A 27,009-nucleotide genomic window follows, 5' to 3' on the forward strand; every position below is an offset into this window, starting at 1 on the left:
GGAAGCGGCGCGGAGGGTGCTCGGGGCGGCGGCGGCACCGCCGAGCCGGGACCGGCCCTGGCCCTGGCCGGCCCAGCCCAGCCCAGCCCAGCCCAGCCCAGCCCAGCCCAGTCCCGCCTCAGCGTCCCCGTGAGTAGCGCGGCCCGCACACGCCTTCCGGCCCTCCCCGGACTCCCCAAGCGCCTGGGTCCCCCTCTCCCCGCCGCCGCTCATTGCCGCCCTCACACACCCGGCTCTCCCGCCCCGCTCGGAGCGGCTGGGTGCCCTTCGCCACCTCCGCCCCCCGAGTGCCTCCGGGCCCCTCAGCGCTCCTGTCCCGGCCCTGCCTGGCCTTGCTGGGGCACGCTGTGCTCCAGACAGGTCCCTGGCTCTGCCGGGGCTCCACATCCCGCCCAGGCCCAGCGGTTTGCTCTCCGCAGGCGCCGGGCCTCCCGCTGGCCGGGCTCTTCTGCCCCGGCATGCTGGGAGCTCCTGTGGGACCTGACCCGGTGCTGCTCCCCGTGTCCGGGCTGGCTGCACCCCGAAAGCGGGGATGGAGCTGTTAGTGGGGAGGGTGTCTCTCCACCAGGGACCTCATGGCCAATGATGGCCTATTCCACAGCAACTGATGGTCCAGGATCTCTTGTCTGCTTGTGACTTTGGGCTGCTTCTCTTTCCCAGAGCGTGGGCCCATGGCACTGCAGCGGCCTTGCTGAGGGGTTGGCCTGGAGCAGAGGCCCTCAGTGCCCACGAGTTCAGGGCCTTCCCTCACCCTGCAGCAAAGCCTGGCCTCCCGCATTGCTCCCATCCCCGGAGTTCTGGCAGGCAGGGAGGCTCCAAAGCGCTTTTGCTCATGGCACGTCAGTCCAGTCCATGGCCACTGCTTGTGCCAGGCTCTGTCTGTACTGGGGAGAGCGTTTGAAGGCACCTCCATCACCCTGACCCCTCCTGGCAGGGAGCCCCGATGGACATGAGAGGAGAGCAGCACACATCCTGACCCCTGCCCCACACGGCTGCCCCCGTGCCAGCCCCCGGGACTATGGACGAGTGGAAGCCCAACCCCGCTGTGAAGCCCCACAAGAAGCGGAGCTGGTACCTTGCCTGGAAGTACAAGCTGATGAACCAGCGCGCGCTGCGGAAGCTGTGTCAGGTGAGCCACCCACAGCCCTGCAGTAGATTAGGAGGGATAATCTACTGGATTTACAAGTTTGTGGAGCAGCTGCATGGCTGGAAGTGCGTCTGCTGGCAGTCTGGGTGAGCTGACACACTGAGGAAGCATAACTTGTTCCTGAAGAAGCTGCCTCCAAGTGCCTGTATGTGGAAGGGCCTGCCATGTGCAGCAACTGCTCTCAACTGCCAGCAGACCTGTTGAGTGGCTATGGGAGGAGATACAGTTATCCAGGTGGCTTTGGGAAGTTTTCAGTTAGAACCCAACTGATTGCTCCCATCCTGGCTCTAGACCCATACTGAGTGCTGCAGGGTTCAGCCTTTAGCTGTTTGATTTGCAAACTAAGCCTGGTATAAGGCACAACAGGTGGATAGAGAAAATAGGGCTTGGTAACAGGATCTCATGCCCCAGAGGCAGCTGGTGTCTGGAAAGCCTCAGGCTTGTTTGCTTGTGCTGTAAAACAGCTAATCCTTGGTGGAGACGGTGTCCTGGAGGGTGTCTGAGCCTGTAAGGACAGGAAGGTTTGGCCCCATGGCAGCAAAACACAGAAAAGGGGCCTTTCCTGAGAGGAGCTCATGAGATCTGGCCATTGGTTGCTGTGGAAGGGAGCAGGGGAGGTTTTGCTTGTGCCTGGGAGGACAAAAGCTTGTGCGGGTTCCCTGAGCAAGAGGGCTACTCAGTTCTGTGTCTGATAGGGTGTTCAAGGCTTGGGAATGGGTCTGGTCATTCAGGCAGGCATTGCTCACCATGCTGGGGCAATGGGCTAGAGCCTGCACACGTCTGTACTTTGTGGCCCTGCTTAAAGCACAGATGAAAATTTGGCTTCAGACTAGACCAGAGCTGCAGGTATGGAATAGCCAGGTCTACAGCAGCCAAGCATTCATCACTTAGCTGTGACTAAGCCAGCTGTGCTAGACCTGGCTGCTGGTCTTGCTTAATTCTTATTCCTTATTGCCTTATTCACTCTGGTCACCAGGGCTGTTCCCTCATGTCCCCAGTGCTAATCAGGGCAGAAGGTCTGGGCAGGTTGGTGAGGTGGCCTTGCTGACTCTCCGTGAGCCCACGGCTCTGTTCGTGCTTAATTAAAATCTTTCTGTGCACAGATCCCAAAAGGTGCTCATAGTCCTGAGTCAACAGCAAATTAGCAAGCCAAAATGCCATAGTGACATTTATACCATTGTGTTGTCTTATTGCTGGTTTTCCATTTTCCTCAGTTACTCCTTGAACCTGCTTGGCAGAGAAAGCAGCAACACGGCGCTTTGAGGCAGTAGCTGGACAGGCAGGGCAGGAATCCTTTTAGTGCCTCTCACCGAGGGAGGCCAGTGTGTCATCCCAGCCCCATTAATGACCTCAGAGAATCAAGGGTCTGTTCCACAGCCCCTGGACCTTCCCAAGCCCTCTGTGTCAGCATCCTCAAGGGTTGCAATTGAAGTTTGCTGCAGACAGTAAGGCTGCAGACTAGTCTCTGCAGCCTGTGGTACAGTGCAGTTTCCTGAAATCAGAGCTCAGCTTCTTCCCTTTGTTTGATTCAGCTGCACCACATCTCCTCTCCTCTGAATACCCTGAGTGCATCCTCTGGTTCCAGAGGGACGGATGAGAGTAGTGATGCTGCAGCAGAGGCAGAAGTTAAGGTTACCCTGGGAGCTGTAACTCTGAATTACCAAACTCTTTGCCTCAGGGACCCTCAACCTTGATGCAATAATTTAGCAGGAGTCTGCTCCCAGTTCTGGAAGCAGGGATACATTGGATGTGGGTTAATTCTCACATATCAAGGAGTCAGTGCTCTCCAGCTGAGGAATGCATTTCGTCATGAAGCTCGGTCACCTGCATTTCTTTCTCTTTGCTTTCCTCAGAAAAAATCAGGGGAAATGTCAGATGTTTGTGATCCCATGCAGGATCTCCTTGGGGTGCCCTGCAGCCCGTGCCAAGGCAGGCTGGTTTTGAGGTTGTTACTTACAAATTTCTAACACAAAACATCCTGCATTGCAGACAGGTGCTGTCCTCTTCCTGCTTGTGACTGTAATTGTGAACATCAAGCTGATCTTGGACACCAGGAGAGCTGCTTATGAGGAGGAAGAGGAATCTGCACAGGACTATGGTGAGGGGCAGCATCCTGTTGTGCTTTGAAAGCAAGGAAAGTGGAAGGTTTCTTTAAGTCAGGGCTAACTTGTGACCAGATACATCACGAAAAACAGGTCTGTGCATGTGGGTTTAACAAAAATTAATAGAAAATGCTGCTCCCTTCCTCATCTGTCTGCTGAAGGCTTTAGCACATTTGGCTGCAGAGATCTCTGTGGGGTCAGCCAAGGCCAGAGCTGTTGTCATTTGATATTTCCTTTTACCTGCCATCCCTGTAAATTCCAGCCCATGACTCCTTGGGCCGGGGTGCCTGCTGGGCATGCCCTTCTGGAGGTTTGGCTGGGCTAGCGCAGAGCAGGGACAAGCTAGAGATGCCTTGACTGGTTGAAACTGGGAATTTCTCTGCTATAGATGATGAGATGCTGAATGTGGAGGTCCCCAGGCACCCTGTCAACAACAAGAAGGTCCTGGATGTTGAGGTGTACTCCAGCCGGTCAAAGGTCTATGTGGCCGTGGATGGGACAACGGTGAGTGGCAGGTGCTGGCTGTCCTGTGAGAAGAGGGTGGACAGAGATGAATGGGTGAAGCCACAAACAGCAGTGGTGAGAGAACTTCAGTGGCTGGCAAGAAGTTCTGCTTCCAGGACTTCTAGTCTGGCACCCATCACTGCCGTGAGCAAAGAGATTTACCTCTTGTTTGGGGGCTCTGCAGAATGGGCAGGGAATAAGAAGAGATCTTGTCATACAATTCTCATCATGTATCCATTTTCAGGTCCTGGAAGATGAGGCTCGGGAGCAGGGAAGAGGGATCCATGTCATAGTCTTAAACCAGGCCACGGTAAAACATCCCTGTGTCTTTCTTACTGGGCAGTTTGTCCTTGCTCCTGAAGTGTTGGGTGCCTGAGGTCAGGGGCAGCCAGGAGTGTGCAGTTTGCAGAGCATGGCATGGTCACCCAGAGACTCCCTGCAGGGTTTCCTTGTGCTGCCTGCTGTCCTTGGGGAGCGGGCAGGGGAGGAGCTGTGTGGTTGGGTGATGCTTCCCATGGACCTCTGTGCAGGAAGGCCTGAGGGCTGAGCTTGCCTGGGGACTAACTCTGGGGATTAACTCCCTGGCATACCGGAAAAGCCACTCCCTGTGTTGCTCAGGGAATGAGGCTTCCAGGGCAGATTTCCATAATTCTGTGTGTCCATACCATGTAGTATTTAAGATCCATCTGACATATGAATACCAACAGGGTCATGTGATGGCCAAGAGGGTCTTTGACACCTATTCCCCCCATGAAGATGAAGCCATGGTACTTTTCCTCAACATGGTTGCCCGGGGCCGGATCCTGATCTTCACCATTAAGGTATGTGACCCTAATATAAAAAAAAAAAGTCATCTTGAGTCGGGATGTTCTGAAGCTCATCTGGGCAGTAGCTTACTGAATGTCATCAGGCATTCCCAGGACTAAATGTCACATCCCCATGGGGCTGTGACTCCCTGTTTGGATCACCTCCCTTGTCTTCTTGCTCTCCCTTCTTGCTGCAGGTACTGCTGTGCCCAGCAAAGCAGGACAGCAATAATCACAGAATCACAGCAATAGACAAGTGGTTAGGTGGAGAATGGACATAAGGAAATAAAAGGATGTGGTGGGACCCTTCTGGTTCTCAGTTCCAGGCTTTACAGGGGCCCTGTGGACTGTGCTAGGTCTGGGCTGCTGTGCAAGCAGCATCGTCCTGCTTCAAGGTTTCATGTTTAGCTGTGTGAAGTGTTGTTTAACACATGACCCGGCTTGAAAACAATTTGGTCTCAAGGAAACAGGAATTCCTCACTCCTCTGACCTCCCTGTGGGTCATCATGAAGCCACTGACAGCTTTAGTGGCACAGAGACCCTGAAGGTTTCTGGCTTAACTGTTTCAAGGGTAGGAGTGGGCTCTGTACCCCTTTGGTATTGATGGGAGACTTTTCTCTGTCAGGAGTCAGACTTCAGCTGCAGGGTTGTGTTTTTTTTCCAGGACGAAGGCTCCTTTCACCTCAAGGAGACAGCCAAGAATGTCCTGAAAAGCCTGGGGAGCCAAGTTGCACCATTCCTGAGCTGGAGAGACATGTGGACATTTGTGGGGAAGAAAGGGGGTGAGTCTTGCGCAGGCTGGGAGAGGGTTTGTGGCTCCTTTCTTTGGGAGAAACCAGGTAAGGACAAACCCAGCCCATCCCTAACAAGGCTCTATGAGCAGGGAACTCCCAGAAAGTGGCAGCTCCATTCCTGGTGGTGAGGGAGGGTGTAGAGACAGAGCATATTCCTTCAGCACTTTGCCAGAGGCCAATGGGAAAAGGTGCCATGCTGTCCCCCAGGCTGACAAAATGGGGCTGGGCCTTTCAAGGCAGTCCTGACCCTCTGTTCCTGCATTCCTGCTCCAGGAGAAGTGTATGGGGAGAAGCACGCCAAGTCACCTGCCCTCTCAACGTGGGGTGACCCTGTTCTGCTGAAGACAGAAGTTCACTTGACATCTGTGGAAGGTAGGAAGTTCAGTCTGGTCTGTAGTATCTCTTGGAGATGTTTTCCTGCTGCCTGGGTTTAAGTCAAAGCCATGGATCTGGATTTAAAGCTTTTTGGGATGATGATGGTAACTTTTAAAATGGACTTACCTCCCTTTCTTCCTGCTTCCTTGGCAATTTCAGGCATGGTTGTTGAGAAAGGTGAGGATGGAGAAGAGGAAACATGGCCAATTGTCACCTCTCCAAACCAGACCTGGTCTGGCCTGTTTTCTGGCTGTGTTGGCCTTGAACAACCTGCTGCTGCTCAGAGAGGCCAGAGATGGGGTTGAGCTCTGAATGGCTCCTGGGGTTATATCTGGTATCCAAAGTGTTGCTTGTTCACTGCCAGGGACTGGCTTGCTGGCTGAGCCCAGGGAGAGCCGTGTGTGTGGTATCCCAGCCTGGAGCACCCAAGGTGAGTGTGTGGGGGTGACAGGTCTGATTTTCCTCCTTGGTGCCTCCAGATGCTGAGTGCCATTGGCCTGACACGGAGCTGAACCGGCGCCGCAAGAGGTTCTGCAGCAAAGTGGAAGGTTACGGCAGCGTCTGCAGCTGCAAAGATCCCACACCCATCGAGTTCAACCCTGATCCCGTGAGTGCAGGGGCAGTGTGCAAGGAAGGCTCCAAGAGGGAGGGCTGGGCTGGACCAGGTGTGTTGTGCAGCTGATGCAGAGCACTGTCCTTAAGCACCACCTGAGTGATGCAAACTGCCCCTGGGTAAGCCCTTAGCCCCAGCAAAGGTGAGGAGAATACCTGTGGGCAGGTCATGGTGGGGCAGGCAATTCCTTTGCTCTGAGTTGCCTGGAATAGTGACCTCATTCTAGGGATATCACTGTAAGGAGCAGAGCCTGAACATCTAGAGACAGAGCAGAGTGGCTTTTGGGCTGTCCTTGGTACAGTACTGGAGGGTTCAGACACAGGTCTCTGAGTAGATGCAAACTAGGATTTTGAAGCTGGGTCAGAGGTGAGGTGAAAAAGGGAAGCTGGCAGGGTCTCCAGTAGTGCTGCAGGCATCCTGGTTGGTTGGTGTGGCCCTGGGCCAAGAGGTAGGACTGCAACTTTGCTATCTTAACAGTGGGTCCCTACCCCTTGGATCCCGCTCTTGGTGGCATAGAATCATTTTGGTTTGCACGGCCTCTCCCACTCCCACTCACACACCTTGTTCTCTTTCAGCTCAAAGACAATAAAGTCTTTGACGTGCCAGTAGCTGTCATTGCAGGGAACCGCCCCAACTACCTGTACAGGTAAGCACTCCCAGAGGGCACGGCTCCTCTGCCCCATGCCACAAGACTGGGCATGGCCAGGCCCTTCCCTTTCTCCAGCTGGCAGGATCCAGCCTCCTCCTGGGATTGCATGAGCACCAAGGGCAGGCCTTGGGGGAGGGGAAGGGAAGGCATAGGTAGGTCCTGTTCCCTAACCATGCACACTTTCCCCATCCCAAGGGATCCATCCCCCTGTGCTGAAGGGCCTGTGCTCACTGGGGCTGTGCTGCACTCAGGCCCCTCCGTCTCTCCTCAGGATGCTGCGTTCCTTGCTGTCGGCTCAGGGTGTCAACCCACAGATGATCACAGTCTTCATTGATGGGTACTACGAGGTGAGAGCATTGCCAGAGATCCCTGTGGCCAGCTCTGTGCTCCCCCAGCCCAGTCCTGGCCCAGTCCCTGAAGGGTGACAAGTTGAGAGACTCGTCACCTTCCTCCTGCTGTGTGTCATGCTGTTTCTCACCTGCTCCTGTACAAAGTCAGCCAAAGTTAGCCAAGCCATGGGTGTGGATAAAACTGCCTGGCCTTTCCCAAGGCCTTCCCCATGTCAGGAGGGATTGGTATGTAGGAATGTCACATGGTGGTCATGCTGGACTCTCCTTGTCCCCTTTTCTCACTTGATGAGCATTGTCAGCCCCTTGAGCAGGCTCTGGGTGTAACACCACCTGTCCATCTGCTTCACATGAAGAGGAACAAACCAGTCCACCCATGCTTGTCCAGCTCCATTCTCAGTAAGAGGCAAAGAGACACAAAACTGTGTGTTTTCCCAAGGCTGAAAGCTTGGGGCTCATGAAAGCTGGGGCCAGGTGGAGGACAACTGGCCCTTTAGAGGCCAAAACCTTCCTCTCTCTCAAGCCTGTATAGCCCTGGAGTGTCCCACTGGAAGCCCTGTCTCTCTGGCAGTGGAATGTACTCTGAGACAGGCATGTGGGATCTTAGTAAATCTTAGGAGCTTGCTAGGCCTCATCTCTGCAGCATCCAGTGAGTTACTGCCTGCTTGCCCTGGGATGGAGACAGTTGCTCCTTTGCAGGTCTCTCCCACCACTGCCACATTGTGGGGCTGGGGGAGCTGGCTTGTTTATGCAGGCTCTTGCTGCACCACATCAGAGCAGTTAAAGATAGCAGCATCCATTGCCATGGCAACTGGAGCAGCATCCCTTAGCTACGAGGGGCAGCCTGGATGCTCGAGCTGCCATGGTGGATACCAGGGTAAGGGGGAAGGGTTGGTACAATGGGAGCTCCTTCTCTCTTTTGTGGCTAGGAGGTGGGATGCATAGTGAGGGGATGGAGAAGGCTTTGGTGGCTCCTTCTTGGGGCAGAGATATGGCAGCCCAAATTTGGATTACTTTGCACCCCTGTGCTTGGTCAGAAAGGTCTTTTTCTTTTCAACTGTGAGAGAAAATTGAGTTGATTGTGGTCTTGCCATTAAGCAGCTACTGGGTGGTCCTGGCTATACTTGTTTTCTTTCTCCACTGTCTGTGGGGCACTGGGAATCTGGGACTTCTCACATATTCTTGGATACAACTCTGGGTCTGCAAAAAGGGGCTAACAAAGTCATGGTGATACTGAAGGGCTGAAGGGCCACAAGGGTTCGGCAAGTTCTGTGCTGCAGTGTCTATATTGAGCCTCACTTGTCTCCAAGAAGACAGCCACTATAGGGGATGTTCCTGTTGTCCTGGGGAGCTGACCCTGGCAGGGGAGGGGAGAATGGCCCACACATTTGATGAGCTTTGTACTTTTCCATTGCAGGAGCCAATGGATGTCGTGGAGCTGTTTGGCCTCTCAGGAATACAGCACACTCCCATCAGCATTAAAAATGCCAGAGTTTCCCAGGTGAGAGAGCTTTCCACATCCTGGAACAGTTATTTCCAGGAAGCTGGGATAGCATTTGAGGGAGGCAGGCTTAGCCCCAGATCTGTGCCAGGTTGATGCTAATACAGGCAATTATTGTCTTTTCTTGTAGCACTACAAAGCCAGTCTGACTGCAACCTTCAACCTGTTCCCGGTGAGTGAGACTGCGACAGCACAGCCTTCCCCTGGCATTTGTGATCCCTGTCCCACAGGAGCTGGGATCAGTCCTCCAGGGCAAGGAACTGCACAGACACAGCACACTGCTTGTGTCTGCTCTGTCCTCTTCATCCTTCTGATGTTCTCCTTGCCCTACAGGATGCTAAATTTGCTGTGGTTCTGGAGGAAGATCTTGACATTTCCGTTGACTTCTTCAGGTAAATTGGGGCTTCCTGTGTGGGATCATTTCCAGGAAGCTCTCTAGATGCTCAGGAGAGGCCAGATCCCTGCCAGCTGTAGCTCACTTATCTGAGGCTGAGCAGACTTCAGGCAAAAGCCGTAACTGAGCTCTGCCTTCAGAGTCTGAGGCCGCTCTCCTGGTAATCAGTGCAGGGTGACTTCAGGGTTGGGGATCTCTTCCTGGTTGGCTTTTTGGAGACACTGATCCATTCACATGGTTGGAACTGCCTCATAGCCAGAGGACAGGGGCAGTGTCTAATAAGGCTCCTGTTTCTTTCTAAGGAGAAAAGACTGATGGGCTGGAGACAATGCTGTCCTTTCCCCGTGGTGAGACAGATGCAGCTTAGCTTGTTTGGGTGCTCCTCCCCTGGTCTCCCACCAACATCAGCTATTCCAGGCCAAAACTTTGGATAAGTGGTTTCAGCAGTTGAGGCTTATCTCCTGGTGGAGGGTTTGCCTAGGTTTGCATGGTAGAAGGGTGTTTGAATAGGGTCAACTCTCTCCTCAGCTTTCTGAGCCAGTCAATACACCTTCTGGAGGAGGATGAAAGCCTGTACTGCATCTCTGCTTGGAATGACCAGGTGAGTCAGGGAAGGATGATGGAGCAGGGCCACCTCTGCTCTGTGTTGTTTCCATGTCAGACTAGGGTCCAGATTCCATCTTTAAAGCAGGGTGTGTGTCCCCACTGTCTCCCTAAGTGGGTCTGTCTCCCCAGCCCTGGACTCTTCAGAAGTGCCCCTGCCAATCACCTTCCTGTCCCTGCCATGTGCTCCCAGTGGCTGTTCCCTTCTTCCCATGATGAGAAACTCAATGGAGCATGATGCCTCCCTTTTTTTGGTGGGGGACAGTGCATTCAGGGTGCTGAGCACTGCCCATAACGTTGCAGGGCTATGAGCACACAGCTGAGGACCCCTCACTCTTGTACCGTGTGGAAACCATGCCAGGCCTGGGATGGGTGCTCCGGAAGAGCCTGTACAAAGATGAGCTGGAGCCAAAGTGGCCAACCCCTGAGAAGGTGAGTACCTTAGAAGGACCCTTTCTTCTATACCTGCATCTCTGTCCATCAGCAGTCCCTGATCTTCACCCAGTCCCTGGGTGTGCAGTTCCTGGAGGGGCTATCCCTGCGCTTATACTGGGAAGGATACCCCAGCAGGGTACAGGGACAGGCAGTGATTTGAGGAGGCACAAACCATCCACAGAACTGGGGCCAAAGGGGCTGGACCTAGAAAGGTCCAGAAAGGTCCCTGGGTGGCCACACTACCACAGCCTGTCCCCAGAGCTGAGTGTGAGTAGCAGTTTCCCCTCCCCAGCTCTGGGACTGGGACATGTGGATGCGGATGCCTGAGCAGCGGAAGGGCCGGGAGTGCATCATCCCCGACATCTCGCGCTCCTACCACTTCGGCATCGTGGGGCTCAACATGAACGGCTACTTCCACGTGAGTGACATCCCCAGGACCTGTCCTGGTGCTGGCCTCCTACTCAGACACCTCCCCAAGTAGCAGGGGTGCTGGAGGTCATCTCCAGGTATTGCTGACCCATGATCAAACCTGGTTTTCCTTCCCTGCCCTCTCTCTTTCTCCCAGGAAGCCTATTTCAAGAAGCACAAGTTCAACACAGTTCCAAATGTCCAGCTTAAAAATGTGGAGAGGTGAGTGCTGGTCACAATGAGACCTTGATGTGAAACAGTTGCTTGTTCTGACTCTTGTCTCCTTGTGCTGGAGTCATCTCCCATCTGGATTTGCCATAACTTCCTGCATCAGCACACTGGCCTCTACTGGGGAGTCCTGGCACTGGTTTTTGCAAGGTTGGGTTTGGCTACCCCGTGCTCCAGGTGGATATGTTGAAGGGTTGTGGTTTTACTGCCACATCTCAAGAATATGTGGCAGTCCCTGCTCTCCATTTATTGGTTCCAGCTGTCTTTAGGGTTATACTGGGCAGTCTTACATTTGGATCAAACTATCTGATTCTGCCCTGATCTCTGTGTTCTCCTCCAACAGCTTGAGGAAGGATAACTATGAGACTGAAATTCATCGGCTCCTGGGGTGAGTGGCTGCTGCAATGTGGGGAGACCACAGGATGCACTGGGTGAACCAACCAGAACAAAAGGAAGGGTGGAGGTGGCCCTGGTTGCCCCAGCCGTATCTTGCATGTCTAAAGTACTCTGCAGTGGGAATAAGGAGAAGGTGGGGTCCCCTCTCACTCCTTGTTCCATTTCCACAGTGAGGCTGAGGTCTTGGACCACAGCAAGAACCCCTGTGAGGACTCCTTCGTGCCCGACACTGAGGGCAAGGTCTATGTCATGTTCATCAGGATGGAGCAGGAAGCGGATTTCACCACCTGGACTCAACTTGCCAAGGTGAGGGCCCTGACATGGCCTGACCTCAGCCCTTCACTGGTCTCTGCGTCACTGAGAAACACCTGACTGCTGTTCTTGGGTTTTCCTATGGCATTGACACAACCCACCAAATGGGTTCTTGCTGTCCCTGGGTGATGTTGAAGCTCTTGGTGTGGCTGGAGGGATGCAGCCCTGTACTATCCCAGGCTTGGGGTGCAGCCCTCTCTGCTGTGTCTCAATGAGGTCAGGGGTTGTGGTTCTTCCCATGCCAGGAGACACCTGGCCCTGGTGTCCCCAGACTCTGATGCATTTTCCTCCCTCCTCATCATCCTAGTGCCTCCACATCTGGGACCTGGACGTCCGCGGGAACCACAAGGGGCTGTGGCGACTCTTCCGCAAGAAAAACCACTTCCTTGTGGTGGGGGTCCCTGCCTCCCCCTACTCGTGAGTATTGGGGACAGGGAGGGCTGAGTAATGCCCCATCCTTATGGCACTGTCCCCTGCCTGGCACACACCATCACCCACTTCTGTCCCAGCCCAATCCTCTGGGGACAGCACCTTCACTCCTTAATCACTGTGGTGGAAGGAGGGGGGCGGGATACATTCCCAGGGCTGGAGGATGTCCCAGTGGGAAGGAGATCATACCAGGCAGTGCTGCTGGAAATTGGGCCCCTGAGGGGAACCATCAGCTATGCCTGCTCCCATCCAGCCCCCTCACCTGCAGGTCCAAGAAGCCCTCGTCGGTGACACCAATCTTCATGGAGCCCCCTGCCAAGGAGGAGGGGGCAGTGGCAGTGCCAGCGGTCGCAGCAGCAGAGCAGACGTGAGGCTGGCAGCTGGAAGCAAAGGGGACCAGGGGAGCACAGAGATTCCCACGGTGCAGAGACACAGTTGGCAGCAGCTCTCAGAGGCTGGTGACTGAATACAGACTGCTGTTTTGGGCTGCAAAAGCAGATGCTGGGCTCCCTCCAGCCCCCTGTTGTGGTCTCCCTTTCCCTTGCACAGCACAGGGTCCTTCCCTGTAGATATGCCACCCCCATCCCAGGAACTTGGTTTTTTTAACACAGACACTCTACTAACGCTGCTCCTTTTGCCCCCTGGCTGGGCAAGGCTGGAGGAAGGAGATGCTCAACTGGGGCCTAGAGGGTTCTTCAAAGAACACCTCTGCTCTCCTTTTGGCCCTGAAGTCCTGAAAAGGCAGCACGGTGTGAGTGCTGCAGCCTGCCAGCTCAGTGTTATTTATTAACTCTTGCCTGCTGGCTTTGTGCCCCATGGTGAACACAGTGCTGAAGAGGGGATATTCCAGCATCTCTCATTACCTGCACGATGGATGCACCTTGAAGACTGTGTGCTGGGTTGGACATCTTCCTGCACACTGGCTTTGCTCCGTGGGCTGCAGGTACTGGTGCAGCCCAGCTCACAAAAAAGGGAATGCTGGAGAGGAGCTGACTTGCTGCAGACACGGAGGGGACACCCCACACCCAACACGAGGACAGTCAGGTCTGGGAGCTGGAGGTGATTGTAGGTGGAAGTGGACCAGGCTGTGTGCTCTGGCTCAGACTGTCCTCACCCACCTTCTCTGTGGGGAGCAGCCCTGCCCCTGGGTCATGGGAGAGGGGGTGAAAGTGCCTTGCAGAGCAAGATGGGAGCAGCCAGCAGGCATCATCCCCTGGCTGCAGGGGCAGGGTGGGCCAGGGTCATCTGGAGCAAGAGATGCTGCACTGTGGTCCTTGCCTGTGGTACTGTACCCTGTCTCTCCATCTTCCCTGCCCTGGTATCCCTTGCTTTTGCTGAAGGTGGAGGGAATTTCTTCTCTGAATCCCCACCCTTACTGTGGTAAGTTGCTGGCAGGGACACTATGAGCTGGTCTGGGATGGGCAGCCTGGCCCTCCTACTGTGGTACACCCTCTGTGCAGAGGGAGAGGGAGGGAGTTCCGTGCCTTAGGAAGGATCCCAGGGCCCCCTCCCATCCCCAGCCATTTGGTACTAATGTCCCTGAACCACAGTCCTTGCTCAGTACAGCACCTCCTCTCATCCGTGCAGCAAGAGATCCATTCTCTGCCCATCCCCTGGCCTCGGGCAGGGATGCAGTGCTCTGGTTTGTGTTTGGGAGAAGGAGTTGCTGCTTAGCCCTTTCACTGAGGTAGCAGAGGCTCTTCCCCTTCATTTTCTCACTGTGAACTGAGCATCGAGGTCTACACTACACTAACTTATTTATTTATTGCTCCTGGGATGGGGCAGATAGCAGGAAGCAGCATGGAGAGCTGGCAGCCCCCAGCCTGCACAGGGGCAGTTATGGGTGGTTTTGTCTTGTCCCCCTGGCTCCTCCCTCTGTTCCCTGCTTTCCTCCCTTGTCCAGAATAGGAATGAAAACTTGTGAGCCAGGAAACTCCTCTTGGCCCAGATGATCCCAGTGTGGATGCAGCACAGCTCTAGCATGACTGCAGGGACTCTGACCCTCAGAGTTCCTTGCATACCTGCCCCAGCAGCAGGGATGGGATGGATGCAGAAGGGAAACAAGAGCATGCAGAGTGCCACCCTTGAGGCTGCAGTACCAGTTTGGGGCTCAGCCCTGCCCTCCCCAGCCAGCACAGTGCTGCCCTTCTGTGGGACTCTGGCAGCCAGTGGGCACTGGTGCCTGTGCTGGCCCTCAGGGTAAGGCAGGTCTTTTACAAGGATGGAAAAGGGACTTGGCTTCTTTCTGAGAAAAAGTAGCTCACTCCCCGTGCCCTGCTTTGGAAGAACTTCCAAATGGCTCTCCATGGCCCTTCCTTGGCACCTCTGTTCCCAAGGCTCAGTTTCTCTTCCCCTTGAAACTAAATGCATCCTCTTTCCCTTCTCGGGTAGGGCTCAGGCTTGGCTTCTTCTCAGCTCCTCTTGGGGCTGGGCATGGTGGTCCTAGGGATAGGGGATGGCTAAACATGAGTTTCCCTCTCCTGCCCTGCCAGCCAGGGCTCTGTGGCTCCCTGCTCTCAGTGACAGCAGGACTCAACTGGTGGGCTTTAGGCTCCCCCTTCTCCGCACACAATGCCAGGCTCACAGGGTGCTGTTCTCCATCCCTCCTTGTCTCCCCAGCAAGGCTCTGGACTGGCAGCTGTGGGAGGGCTGGGTGTGTGGCATCACCAGGGTTTGATGCTTTCTGAATTGAATTATTTTTTCAAGAGTAAACATTGCAAAGCTGTTGAGCCTTGTGTGTTTCATAGCTGGCCCTGTGCAGGGTACAGGGCCAGGGTCCCTGGCTCTGGGGTCCTGCCTGGAAAGGACAGCCCCCTGTCCTCTGGTGTCTTGCTCTGCCCAGGGCTGCACAGGCCTGGCTGTGGCCTGTGCCAGCAGAGGTCCTCTGTGTGGTGCCATGCAGTGCCAGCAAGGCTGGCACAGGTTTGCAAGTTGTTTCCTCCTCAACGTTTATCACTTTTATCTTCAGCAACTGATGGAAACTGTGACGAGCTGCCTGGTGACTTGCTCCCGTTTTCCTCCTGGCACCGCCAGTTGCTGTGTCCTGAGAACTGCAGCCTTGTCACCCTTCTGACCATTCCCAATTTCTGCCCCTATGGGACAGGGAGCCCTGGGATGGCTGGGGATGCACCCAAGCACAAGTCTGAAATAAAGTGGTACTGGGAGTGTCAGCCACCAGCATGGACCAGCTGCAACCCACACCCCCAACCTGCTGCCTCCTGCTCCCCTGCCTGACCCCTGTAGCCAGGCTGGGCTGGCAGCCCCTTCCCGAGACCAAGCACAGCCTTCTGGCAGGGTAACCCCTTAGCAGAAGCTTTTACATAGTCCCAGGGGCTTGGTGAAGGGCTCTCACCTCCTGGCAGGCTCCACCTCTGCCTCCTGCCAAGCCAAACCGTGCGGCACCAAGCCTGTGCCAGGGCACTGTGGGCAAGAGGGGGATCCACCTGCAGAGTACTGAGGGCTCAGGTCTGACACCCTCCATGTGCTGGTCACCTCAGGGAGCCAGTGTGTGCAAACTGCTGCGTTTATAGGAGCCTCCCCTCTTGAGACACAGGGATGACAGTAGAAGCAGATTAACCCCTTGAAGGGGAGAACCTGTGCCAGGCTGATGGAAAGCCTGCTGCTCGCTCATCATCCTGCCCTTTTTGGGGGGATCTCACTCCCTGCTGCATCCTGCAGGTGCTGGAGCACTCCTGGCTGTCCCAGGAGTGTCCCCTGGCCTGCCCACCCTGGAAGTCCCATCCAGTGGCTCCCACAGCTCAGCCCCATGTGGCAGCAGCCGTAGCACGTGCTGCCCAAGCTGCAGTTCTCACCCAGCCCGTGCAGCCCCCCCAGCCCGGCCTCCCTGGCTTTGTGCAGCCCTACAAAGGGGAACCTGTCCGTGCTGCTCCACCTCCCAGGATCTAGCTGATAATTAAACAAAAGCAAAATAGCGTTGGCATGAAACTTGACCTTTCCAGAGCTTGTAGGGGGTGGGGAATTTTGCATAATTTCCATCGTGCTTATTTTTATGCATTATAGTTTTTTGCAGGAGAGCTCTCTTCTGGGGAAGCAGGAAGTTCCCTGTGCTCTGATGACAGGCTGGTATGTGGGAGACAAGGTCCAGATTGACCCTTTCCCATGGCACATGGGTTCCTTTGTGCCCCATAGATGGAGGGAAGTGCCTTCCAGCCAGAGTCCTCTGGGATAACACACCCAGTCCTCTTGAATGGAGACCTCAGCACTGGAAGGATGCTCTTTGTGCTGGCCCCATCTCCTTCCCTCCGTGGGAGGGAGTCAGTGGTGCAGTGTCCAGCCACTTGCATCCCAGCCCAGGGAACTGATCCTAAATTTTCAGCACCCTCTGCTTCATAAAAAGTCCTAAATGCCAGAAGTATTTATGAATAAAAAGTCATAAATGCCAAGGTGCTCCCAGGAAGGCGCTCTGCTTGGCTTCTCCCCTTATTCCCAGCTGTGAGGGGGGTCCTTTCCCTGCACCCAGCTCATTCCTGTCCCTGTTTCCTGCTGTGCCTGCAGACACAGGGCTGCCACCTCCTGTGCCCACATTTCAGGTAGGTGGCAAATTAATCTTCAACTGATTGTCCAGGATTGCTATGACGGTTATTGTGCCATTCCTGCCCCGTGCAGCATTAATGATTAACATGCCAGGTTCAATGTCAGCTCCTGCCTGCTGCAGGAGGAATAACCCTTTTGAATAGCTCTTGCATCGCCTCCTTGGATATCCCAATAAAATAATTAGGGCAGGGAGCTGCTTAGAAAGCACTTTTGGGGTAGCCTGGCACTCAGGATGGTTTATCTCTGAGGAAGAGGAGAATGGGAGTCAAGCAGGTAGTCTATGCCAGGGAAAGTGTGCATTGCTTCACTTCTTCTCCTGCACCCTTCAAGGATATCCTGCCCAGTCTGGGACATCCTGGCCCAACTCTTACAGCAGGCAGTGGAAATTCCCCTCAGCAGGCGCTCCTTGGGCAGCTCATGATGGATGTTTGCTTTTGGCTCTCATTTACCCTCTTTATCAGCACAAACCCAAAGCGGTGCAGTTCTTCCTTCTCTTCATGTACCTGTTCCTATCAATGTTCATTCCCAGGAAGGAGGGGGCGGCTCCTTTCCTAAACTGCCGATCCCTGCCCACTCCCTGCCAGCACAGACGCCTGCACCACACAGGGTTTCGCCTCCTGTGCCCCGGGGCAAGTGATGCCGGTGGAGAGCGCACCCTACCAATCTCCAGGAATTTTGGTCTGTGTGCGGCTCCCATCATGGCACTGGCTGCTCGCCCAACGTCCCTGCAGGGAGACTTTGCCCTCCTGCCTTCCCCCACCCTGTATCCCCGGTGGAAAAGAAGAACCCTCACTATGGCACACACCCAGATATCCAGGTGCCCGAGGCATCTCCTGCCACCTTCCCGGAGGTAATAAGGAAGTTTCTGTTTGCCACCACAAGCCTTCAGGGACCTTTCTGCCTTATGCTGCCAGTTTCTGATTGCCCCAGAGTGCCAGTCTACGAGAACTGGGCAAGTCTAAGGGATATAAGGTGCAGAGGTGCCTGGTGGCACCCACATGAGCTGGTGGGGATGGGTGGTGGGCTGGGATGTGCCACGGGGCTTGTGGGGAAGCAGCTGGAATCTCCTTAGAGAGCCCAAAGGCTGTGGCAGTACTTTGGGCAGTGGAAGTGGAGGGCAGGGGCACAGTGGAGCACAGAGAGGCTGTACCAGTCCCCTTTACCCCCCACTGCTCTGATTTTGGCTGCCAGGGCAGCCAAGAGCCACAGAGGACAATTGGGAGGAATCACATCCGTGAGGAGAAACTGGTCCTTCAAGTTTTCCCAGCAGGTGGAGGGGAGGAACCAAACCAGTGATTGCAGGGTTATTTACAAAACTCAGTGCCACAGAAACAGCCTGTTCTGCCCCACGGAACCCCATGGTGGAGGAGTTACAAAGGTAGAAGCCAGCAGCTGGCCGGGCATTGCCCCTGAGCCTGCTCCACCCCACAAGGGTGATGGTGAGAGGGTGTGTGTGCCAGGAGCCAGCTCTGCAAGGCATCCCAAAAATAGGGGGAAGAAGAGGCCATGGCCAGGTGTGCCCAGCTCTGTGCCAAGTGGGCCCTGGGCACTGTAACACCTCCAGGAAGGACTTTCTGGTAGCTCCCGCATCCTTGGAGAAGGAAAAGAGGCATAAAAGCCTTGATGTCACCCATGAGGTGACCCCTAGTCACCTGTCCAGGAAAGACAAGGCTGTTTTCTGGCAGCTTCTGTCCACACCTTGCCATGGGGCAGGGCCAAATGCCATGTCCCCAGGGCTGAGTAAGCCAGTGTGGGAAGGGGTGCCTATGCCTGTCTCACTGGTCCCTGCCTGCTCCTGCCAGGGTGACAGGTACTGGATGGCACCAGGGAGATGCCAGACCACGGCCAGGCCTCGGTGCAGCCTCGTACCCAGGCAGGAGCTGATAAGGGGGTACCACAGCAGGCACAGAGCAAGGTAGCACCTGGGGAGGCTGTGTGCACACTGGCCTCCTGCCACCCACCCTGTCCCTCACCACCCCTGCCCCACATCCAGGAAGCCTCATGGCGAAAACAGGGTGAAGGAGCCCTTGGGAGCACCCATCCAGCACCTGTGCTTTTGAAATGGAGAAACAGAGGCAGAGCAAGTGGATCCTCAAGAGCAGAGAGGGAGTAGCAGGGGGGAAAGAAGGTGTCTAGAAACCCCCCAAGCCCACCCCTATTTCCCACATCCCCACACACGGAGGGAGTGCAGGTGCATCACACACAAGGCACTGTGGGACAGTGCTGGGGTGGAGATGTTCAGAGGTGGGGGCTCCATTCTGGGTTCCTGCAGCTGATGGGGACACAGGAACCGCCCCCACCCAGCCCTGCCTTTCAAGCCAAGCTGTTGCTCAGTCCCTGGCTGGGTGTTGCGAGGAAGCAGTGGCTGTTGCAGAGGGCGGGGGGTGTCAGGGTGGTACCTCCCCACCTATTGTGCAAACACAGGGCTGCTCTGTTTCCAAGCACCTGAACAGGTGAGGAGCCACAGGCAAGGACAGCAGGGAGGCTGTGGGCAGGGCTGTGCTGCCTGCAAGGACGTGGAAGGGAAGCAAGGCAGCCCCCACCCCTGCACCCAGCAGAGGGTATTTATTAAAGGCAACACAAAGATCAACTCCAGAAAATAACTTATATCCAATATGAAAAATTTATTTTCATTTCTTTACAGCATAGAGAGGGGCTCAGGCACAAAATGACAGGGGGTATGGGGCAGCCTCAGCCCCTGCAGAGTCAGGGACCACCAGGGCTGTCCTCATGCCAGGGAAGGGACAGAGACCAGCCAGCACCCAGCCAGCCCCTCTTTCAGGGCTCTCTCATGTTCCCACATGGCAACAAGGCCAGGGCTGGCAGAAAATGGGTACAGGAGTAGATCTATCCCCAGTGAGGGTGTAGTTACCACCTCAAACTGGTGCCCCCAAACGATGGGGACAGTGTGAGAGCAGTACAGCACCCACCTGCAGGAGTTTACCAAGACATCACTGTGCCCTTGCCAGATCAGCAGTCCTGAACAGCCCCTGTGCTGCATTAGCTCCTGCTGGCATCAACCAAACAGACCAAGCAGCTTCTCTATCAACACCCCCCCTCCCCAATCAAAAAACACCCCAAATCTCTATGTACAGGCTCCATACAGCATATCAGTACAAAAATATACACAAACTCTACAGATCCCAGCTCAGTAGATCAAAATATAGCTACAAATCACAGTGCACAGGAGAGTATCAGACCCAGGGAGGGATGGGGTCCCCCTGAGAGCATGGCATGCCATGGGTCCACCCCAGCATGGGAGGGTGGCAGGTCATCCTCCTGCCTCAGGAGGGGTCACTTCTCATCCAGCCGACAGTACAGGTACATGGAAACTGCCATGGCCGCAATCTGGGGGTGGCAAGGTGCAAATCAGCCCCGTTAGATGTGCACCCTCCCTCCCCTTCCCCACATGGGGTTGGGTCACAGCCCACCAGCCCCAGTGCACCGGGGGAAAGGGCTGGATGTGCTCAGGGAAGAAGGCTCAGTAGCCTGGAGCTGCAGGTGGTCCTGGAGCTGCAGCAGCCCCCTGGGCCCCCCAGGCTGGTCCCAGCCCCACCTCCAGGCACAGGGAGGAGGCAGCACTGCAGTGCTCAGGCACTCACCTCCAAGGCAGCAATGCCAGCTGCCACACCACCCGCCACTCCTGCGTTGGTCCTGATTTCTTGCAGGATCTGTGGGAAACAGCCCTGCAGGAGGCAACCACATGGGTGAGGATGGGCAAGAAATGGTGATACCCCAACTGCCAGGGCACAGCATCCCCCAGAAAGGGATGTACTGCTTCTCCAACCCAGAGCACACAGCCGTGGAGAAGGTCTGAGGCCTCAGGGCAACTCAGTCTAAGAACAAGTTGGGAAACTAGCCCAGCTTCTCAAACTAAGTATTGAGTGGGGAACAAGGAAAGGAAGGAACAGGGAAATTGCCCAAAAAGGCAGAGTGGTGCCTGGGTTCATGACCAGCATCAGGCATGCCACTCTATTCCCTTTAGGACCAGAGCAAAATTTACTTGTTTCTACCAGGGACAAGCTGAGGCCACCACAGCATCCCCCCAGAACTTAAAGCCTGTGGGACCACCATGTGCAGAGCTGGGCTGTCCCTCCCCTTGCCCAGGCACACCCCAAGTCAGGCTCTGCCAGCAAGAGCCACCAGCACATCCTTACAGTGACAGCCATTTCTGCAGCCTGCGTCCTGTTGCAGATGTCCACCTTGTCACCACAGCACTGCCTGGGGTAGCTGTTGTGTGTCTTGTAAAAGTAGGAGTCATCAAAGTCTGTGTAGTTGTTCAAGCCACAGCAGTGAACCTAAGAGAGAAGGGCATCCTTCAGGTCTCCCTCCAGGCTCCAACACAGTCAGGACCCCACTGGCTCACAGTGTCACCCAGCTCAACCCTGCTTCAGTGGGCTGCTCAGTAGTCACCTTGGGACCAGGAGTTTGCCCCACACATTATCACATACAGCTCTCACCCCAGTAGGTCCCAAGTGGGTAGTTCCCAGGAACCTGGGACATTGAGGCGGTGGTGGCAGGTCAGCACATCTAGCATTGTGATGTGTCCCCACCTCCATCTCACTGTCCCACCCAGATGTGCATCACCTAGCCCATGTTGGGAGGATCCCAACCCACAAGTGAGGCCACAGGGCTCAGCACACCTCTGACATGGTGAGATTCCAGATCTCAGTAAATGCTGGATCCTCTCCGTATTTATTCTTCAGGAGTGGGGTCACCAGACCTGTCAGCAATGTCTCTGCCTGCAAGAAAGGGCAGAAAAACACCATCAAAGAAGGTCCTGGGGAACACCACAGAGCTGAGCATGCCCATATTGGTCTCATCCTAGGAAGAGGAGGCCAAAAAGACCCAGCACAGCCACCCCATTTGTTTGGCCCATAGAGAGCTTTTCCCTTCCCCACTAACCAGTGCTTTATGGCACCAAGGTCACTTATTTCCAGTGAGTCATCTGATAAGCAGCGTTAAGGGAAGGAGCCAGGAATGACGTTTGCCCTGTGGTTGACTTCTCCAGTGCCTAATGAGGCAGTCACCTTTCTCCCTAGGTGGTTTCTCAGGTGCCTAATACAGGGGTGAGTTTGCTCAGCATGAGGCAATAGGGACTTCCTCCTCCAGTGGCTCCTACCCTCAGAGGTGAGAAGGTGTCAATCCTAAACTGGTTAGGGAGCAAGGGGCTTGACAAAAAGAAGTGGGCAAAACTTGTCCTAAATATGAGGGTTATATCATAATAGGAACCCTCGTTCCCACCACCCTCAGGCTACTCCAGCCTGCCCACATAGCTGGTGCCAGCAGTGACCAACATCCTCTCCTCCTGCAGCACTGACCACTACACAGCTTACACAGCATGGGCAGTGCTGCCAGCCCATGTCTCCTGTTTTCCCAAGGGGTAGGACAGGTCCCAGATCAGCCCAACCCAAGGCTCAGATATTGCACTTACAAGACCTGTGAAGACCAGAGCCACCACGGCAGCAGCAACTTCAACAATGAAGATGATCAGCACCACTGAGAAGAACTAGGACATAGCAAGGGGAGGGAGGTCAGACAGACAGCCAGAATCCTCAGGGGCCCCTGGAACTCATCTGCTTGCCCAGGATTCCAGCCCTCCTGCCTCATTGCCTTCTGCTCTGCTCCTGGGCAAGAGCAGCACAGCCCTGAGATCCTCCAGCCCCCCTGCATGGGGCTGAGCTTCTCTGGACACACTCCAGAGTGTCAGTAGAGAGAGACCTCTACTCAGCACCCCCTCCCACCCTTTCCTGGGACAGTCTTTGAGTCCAGCACTTCCTTCCCAAGGGCTACCCAGACTGCCACCACACGGAAACAGCCCCAGACATCATCTCCATAGAAAAATCCACCCATCAGGTCTCCCCCACCACACACCCAGCTCAAACAAGGCTTGATAAGGAGCTCAGTCAGGTCCATACCATTATCAGGAGACATTTGCTCTCCTTCTGGGCACCGTAGCACCCGAGGAAGCCGATCACCAGCAGGATGGCACCAATGACGATGAGGAGATAGGCCACATTCACAACCTGCAGGATGCTAGTGGAAAGCGTCCCAAATATATTCAGGAATGACTGTCCATCCACTTTGACCCAGATGCCAACTCCCAGGAGGGCCCCACCACCGAGCTGGGAGGAAAAAGGCAATGTCAGCTTCCAGATAGGCACTAGATTTGATATTTGGGTAAGACCCTGGCACAGGTGTTTCTCATCATACCGAGCAAGACTTTGTGGCACTGCGGACAGCTCAGGGCATTGCCAGATGGGTCAGTACCCTGAAACCCACCCTACCACCAGCACATCCCCTGGGCTGTGTCACAGATGTCCTCCTCCCCAGCCCAACAGGTTTCAGTGCCAGCAGTGCACAGCCAAGCCTACAGTGCCACCAGTCTCCCCATGACCTCACAGGGCCAGTTCAGACACTGGCCACCACCAGGCTGCCACAAGTTCTTCCATACAGACAAGGTTAACTCTGGGCTGCCTGCAGTTCGTGCCAGCCCTTCCCTCTGCCAGCTCGACCTTCCCCACCACACTCAAATCCATGCAGGAGCTTTACAGAGGGAGTGTTTCAGCAGAGCGAGCCGGAGGCTCTGCACCCCGTCCTTCCCAAAGCCGGATCCTACCACACCCCCTTCCAGGTAGCTCCTGCAGAGCTCTTGGAGCTCCACTACCCTTTGCCCTGGGTGGGAGTAGAGCCCGCATGTGCTCGGAATTCCCGACATCCAGGAATCCCAAAGCCACATCACAGATGGGGTCTGCTCCTGTACAGAGGCAGAAGCCCCAGGCAGGGACGCAGCAAAGCCCCTGTTCTGGGGCACGCAGCACCTTCCCAAGCTTCAGCACAGCGAGGGACGGGGCAGCTGATGCAACAGCCACTGTCCCCAGAGAACGGCACAGCCCTCCGGGCTCTGCAGGTCCCACCTACACCCACCTGCCCGCACAGGAGGGAGCCCGGAGGGGCAGGAGAGCCCGGCCAGACCGACCCCACACCCGGCTCCGGAGGCTCCCTGGGACCCCCTCCCGCAGACCCCAGCCCTCGGGGCGCACTTACGAAGATGGCCAGGTTGAAGAGGATCATCATGACCTTGATAAAGGTGAAGCACCCCATCTTTGCACCTGGGGAGAGTAGAGAGGTTACCGGGGGAGCCCCCACCCAGCACAGCTGCTGCTGTCCCGAGAGCCCCGCACCCCTCCAGGGCAGACCAGGGGGTCCCCACGGGCGGGGAGGGACGGAGCCCAACTTACCTGGAGGGAGAGCAGATCTCAACACCCGGTCCCGTCCTGCCCCAGCCCGCTCTGCCTCCGCCGCCCCGCCGGTGCCGCCTTTTAACGGGGCGCGGCTCGGGGCCGCCCCCGCCGCCGGAGCCCCCCGCCCCGTCCGGCCCGCCGGGGCCACCCCTCGGGGCGGCGGCGAGCTCGGAGCCCTGCTGCCCTCTGCTGCTGGCAGCGCTCCCGGCTCTGTGTCCCCGCGGGGTCCCTGCTGCCCTGGGGACATTGGGGGGCAGCGGGATCAGCCCCGGGGGTGTTTCAGCTGTGGGTACCACCCCGCCGCCCTCCTCCGCATGCCGGGCGCTCTGCCTGGGGTTTTCCAGCTGTGGGTACCCCAGCACTCACTAAAACCCCCCGGGTCACAGCCAAGGCTGAGGCACCCATCTGTGCAGGCTGACTCTGTGGGTGACCGGCTGGTCCCCCTTCTCGGCACCGCTCAGGCAGGGATCCCTCCAAAACCCAAATTTCCAATATCCTGGGCCAGAAGGGAAGCGGGCAAAGGAGGGCGCCGGGGATCGGCCGCACGGGCCGGTTTGCAGAGGAGAAGCCGAAGCTGCACGGGCGGTGGCCCGCTGCTGCACAGGGAGGAGGATCCTTGCTGGCGGGGACACAACAGGGAGAGGACAGTGACAGCCATGGCAGATGCCAGCAGTGGAGCAGTCAGCGGACACCTGCCGTCGCCTAAGGGCTGCCAAAAGTGATTTTCTTTGGAAAGACGCTTCGAAGCAGGGCTGATTTCCCACAGAGGAGGACTGCAAGAGCCACACCGCACAGGAGGGGGATGTTTCCTCCCCAGGCCTTGCCCTGGCAGTGGTCCTTGTCCTTCCAGTGCATCTTTGGGGCAGGAGCTTGTGCTGGTCCCCTCACCAGTACCCGCAGTGTATCCTTGCGACTTGCCATCAAACCACAGGGCGATGCAGGAGGCAGGGGAGACCTCATCCTGCAGGAAACCAGGCTCTGTGTGTCCAGCACACTCCACCCCACACCAGCTCCCCCAAAACCCCACAGCACATTCCGTGCCTGGCTGTAATGATACGTTTCAGCAGGGTGAAGTCAGCCCCATTGGGCTCCAGCCAAATCGCACTGGTATTTGGGGGAAGCCTCTAACCCTTCCAGGCACCCTGGGTATGAACACAGCCCGTGCTGCAGCTGGGGGCTGTAGCCCCCTCACTGCCTGTACCCTCAGCCCTTTTCTGCAGCAGCTGCCAGGAAGCTGCTCAGAGTCGGGGCCAAGCCTTCATTCCTCTCCCAAAGAGGGACAGCTGCTCCAAAACCTCTCTCATATTGCCCCCTCCTAAAAGTTGCCCCAAACCAGCCTGACCCTGTTTGCTGCACACATATCCCCACCCCAAAAATAATTTTTGGCCAATATGTGAATACTCACTCTATTTCCCAGTAATTGCCAGCCACAGGGAAAAATGAGGACAAGCTATGGACCCTCACCTCCTCCAGCGCCTGGTGCCGCAGCCTGGGGTTCAACTGCTCCCCAGCATCACCCACCTGAGCCCCATTCGGGAGCCAGGGCTGGATTTTCTGGTTCTCTGGGAAGGCCTGACCTGACCACAGAAGGACGAGTCCAGTGACATTCCCATGTCCCTCCTGCCCAGCAAGGCCATGCCATCTCCCCATTGTCCCCGTCCTCTCCCACAGGCCAGCTGGATCCTGAGCATCCCCTTCCCTGGAGCATGGGGTTGCCTCTCACCAGGGCATGGGCACCAAAGCTCCTCCAAGCAGCCTGGCCCTGGGGGACTGAGAGCAGGGAAGTGGCCTCAGTTTCCCTCCTGGTAAAGCACTGGGTAAGAAGCCCCAGGCATCACCAGCCATAGATACCAGCCAAGTCTGTGACTGACAGGATTTTGGGATATCCCCAGGCAGGTGAGTCCTTTGCAAAGGGTTTTCATGTCTGTTTTGGGCTGGCAGCATCGACCCATCTGTCCAGCATCCAGACACCTGGGCAGTCAGGATGGATGGACACACTGCAGTGTGCCAGCTATGAACCTGACTTTGGATTTGCAGATGGAAGTTACTGAATGTTGCAAATTTGTGCTGAATTCATCACTTCCCACCTCCTGATGTGGAGAAATAAATATCTGCATCAGCCAAAAGTTTTTGATGCCTTGAAATATTTCCGTTCTCAACTTCGAAAGGACTCAAGGCATTTTGTCTGGAGAACTGGGGAAATCCCAATTCCCCCACCTTGGGAGGGACCAGGCAGTGGGACCACACTGATTTCCCTGTGGCTGCAGCTCCTGCTCCCGGGGGAATCCTCCCCATTCCTGTGGCCATGTGCAAAACCCCGACTTGAGTCCCCAAAGCAGGAGCGGTGATAAGGGGGCTGCCAGCGTGTCCCAGCAGTGTGTGCCCGGTGTGTGTCCCTCGGGGGAGGACCTGTCCCTGTGCCTCACGCAGCCGATGCCGATCACGGAGCTGTCCCAGCTGTGTGCTAATAACGCCACCAGCGAGGGGCTCGATGGCAGCGTCCCTCCTTTGTGCCGGGCTGAGCTTCCTCCCGCGCATGTCCCCCCACAGCCAGCCCCGAGCCTGCCCACCCCCCCAGATCACTTCACTTTGTTCCTCAAGCGTGTCCAGGCTGGCAAATCCCTCTTGCATTAATTACCAAGGGCCACGCCGAGCGGCAGCTGCCCTAATCCGAGCCGAGCGGGTTCGGGGGTGCGAAGGGCTGTGCTCGGGGTCACCCGGGACAGCTCCATGCCCGAGCGCTGCATTCCAGGGCTGTGCAGGCTCTGTGCTGGCTCCAGCCAGGATGGCCAGGGCTGGCTGGGTGCCAGAGCTTCCTCCCCAGGTCGGGGTGTGCGACCTGGCCCGGCTCTGCTCCTGGGGTGTGCTGTGCCACTGAGGCATTGAGGGGTGCTGGGTCCCCAGTGCCACACTGGGGTGCCCTGCCAGAACCCCCTCCAGCAGCTCCTGGCAGCTGCTGTGCTGTGAAGGTTCAGCCCTGCCCAGCAAAGAGCCCCAACAGCACCTCTGGTCCTTCCTTATGTTCCCCAGGTTTTCTCCAGCCTCTCTCGGGGCAGCCTCAGCCCAGCAGGCAGTTTGGTGGTGCTGGCAGAGCCCGGATGTGGGAGCAAGTGGCCAGAGGTTATCCATGGATACCACACTGGAACATCGTTTGTAGAGGCACTTGGC

At 56.2% G+C, this 27,009-nt stretch overlaps 2 protein-coding genes across 2 annotated transcripts; one reads left to right on the forward strand and one right to left on the reverse strand.

The window, feature by feature from the left end:
* The first annotated feature begins 90 nt into the window (after positions 1 to 90).
* Positions 91 to 14,772, forward strand: POMGNT1 (protein O-linked mannose N-acetylglucosaminyltransferase 1 (beta 1,2-)). The gene is made up of 22 exons (XM_033067848.1): positions 91 to 129; positions 935 to 1,129; positions 3,137 to 3,245; positions 3,638 to 3,753; positions 3,998 to 4,063; positions 4,461 to 4,574; positions 5,224 to 5,341; positions 5,627 to 5,725; positions 6,208 to 6,335; positions 6,917 to 6,987; positions 7,262 to 7,337; positions 8,755 to 8,838; positions 8,969 to 9,010; positions 9,172 to 9,230; positions 9,761 to 9,833; positions 10,139 to 10,267; positions 10,563 to 10,688; positions 10,836 to 10,900; positions 11,250 to 11,294; positions 11,473 to 11,608; positions 11,922 to 12,031; positions 12,312 to 14,772. The coding sequence occupies exons 2-22, from the start codon at positions 1,019 to 1,021 to the stop codon at positions 12,412 to 12,414; spliced, it is 1,980 nt and encodes a 659-aa protein (XP_032923739.1). The 5' UTR covers positions 91 to 129; positions 935 to 1,018; the 3' UTR covers positions 12,415 to 14,772.
* Positions 14,773 to 19,259: 4,487 nt separating this feature from the next.
* On the reverse strand, positions 19,260 to 23,910 carry TSPAN1 (tetraspanin 1). The gene is made up of 8 exons (XM_033067831.1): positions 23,839 to 23,910; positions 23,645 to 23,709; positions 22,516 to 22,722; positions 22,032 to 22,106; positions 21,241 to 21,339; positions 20,755 to 20,895; positions 20,200 to 20,283; positions 19,260 to 19,945 (listed from the first exon to the last, which is right to left on the reverse strand). The coding sequence occupies exons 2-8, from the start codon at positions 23,699 to 23,701 to the stop codon at positions 19,892 to 19,894; spliced, it is 717 nt and encodes a 238-aa protein (XP_032923722.1). The 5' UTR covers positions 23,702 to 23,709; positions 23,839 to 23,910; the 3' UTR covers positions 19,260 to 19,891.
* Positions 23,911 to 27,009: the final 3,099 nt, after the last annotated feature.

Source organism: Catharus ustulatus, chromosome 9 (genome assembly GCF_009819885.2).
Source record: "Catharus ustulatus isolate bCatUst1 chromosome 9, bCatUst1.pri.v2, whole genome shotgun sequence".
In the NCBI taxonomy this organism is placed as follows: Eukaryota; Metazoa; Chordata; class Aves; order Passeriformes; family Turdidae; genus Catharus; species Catharus ustulatus.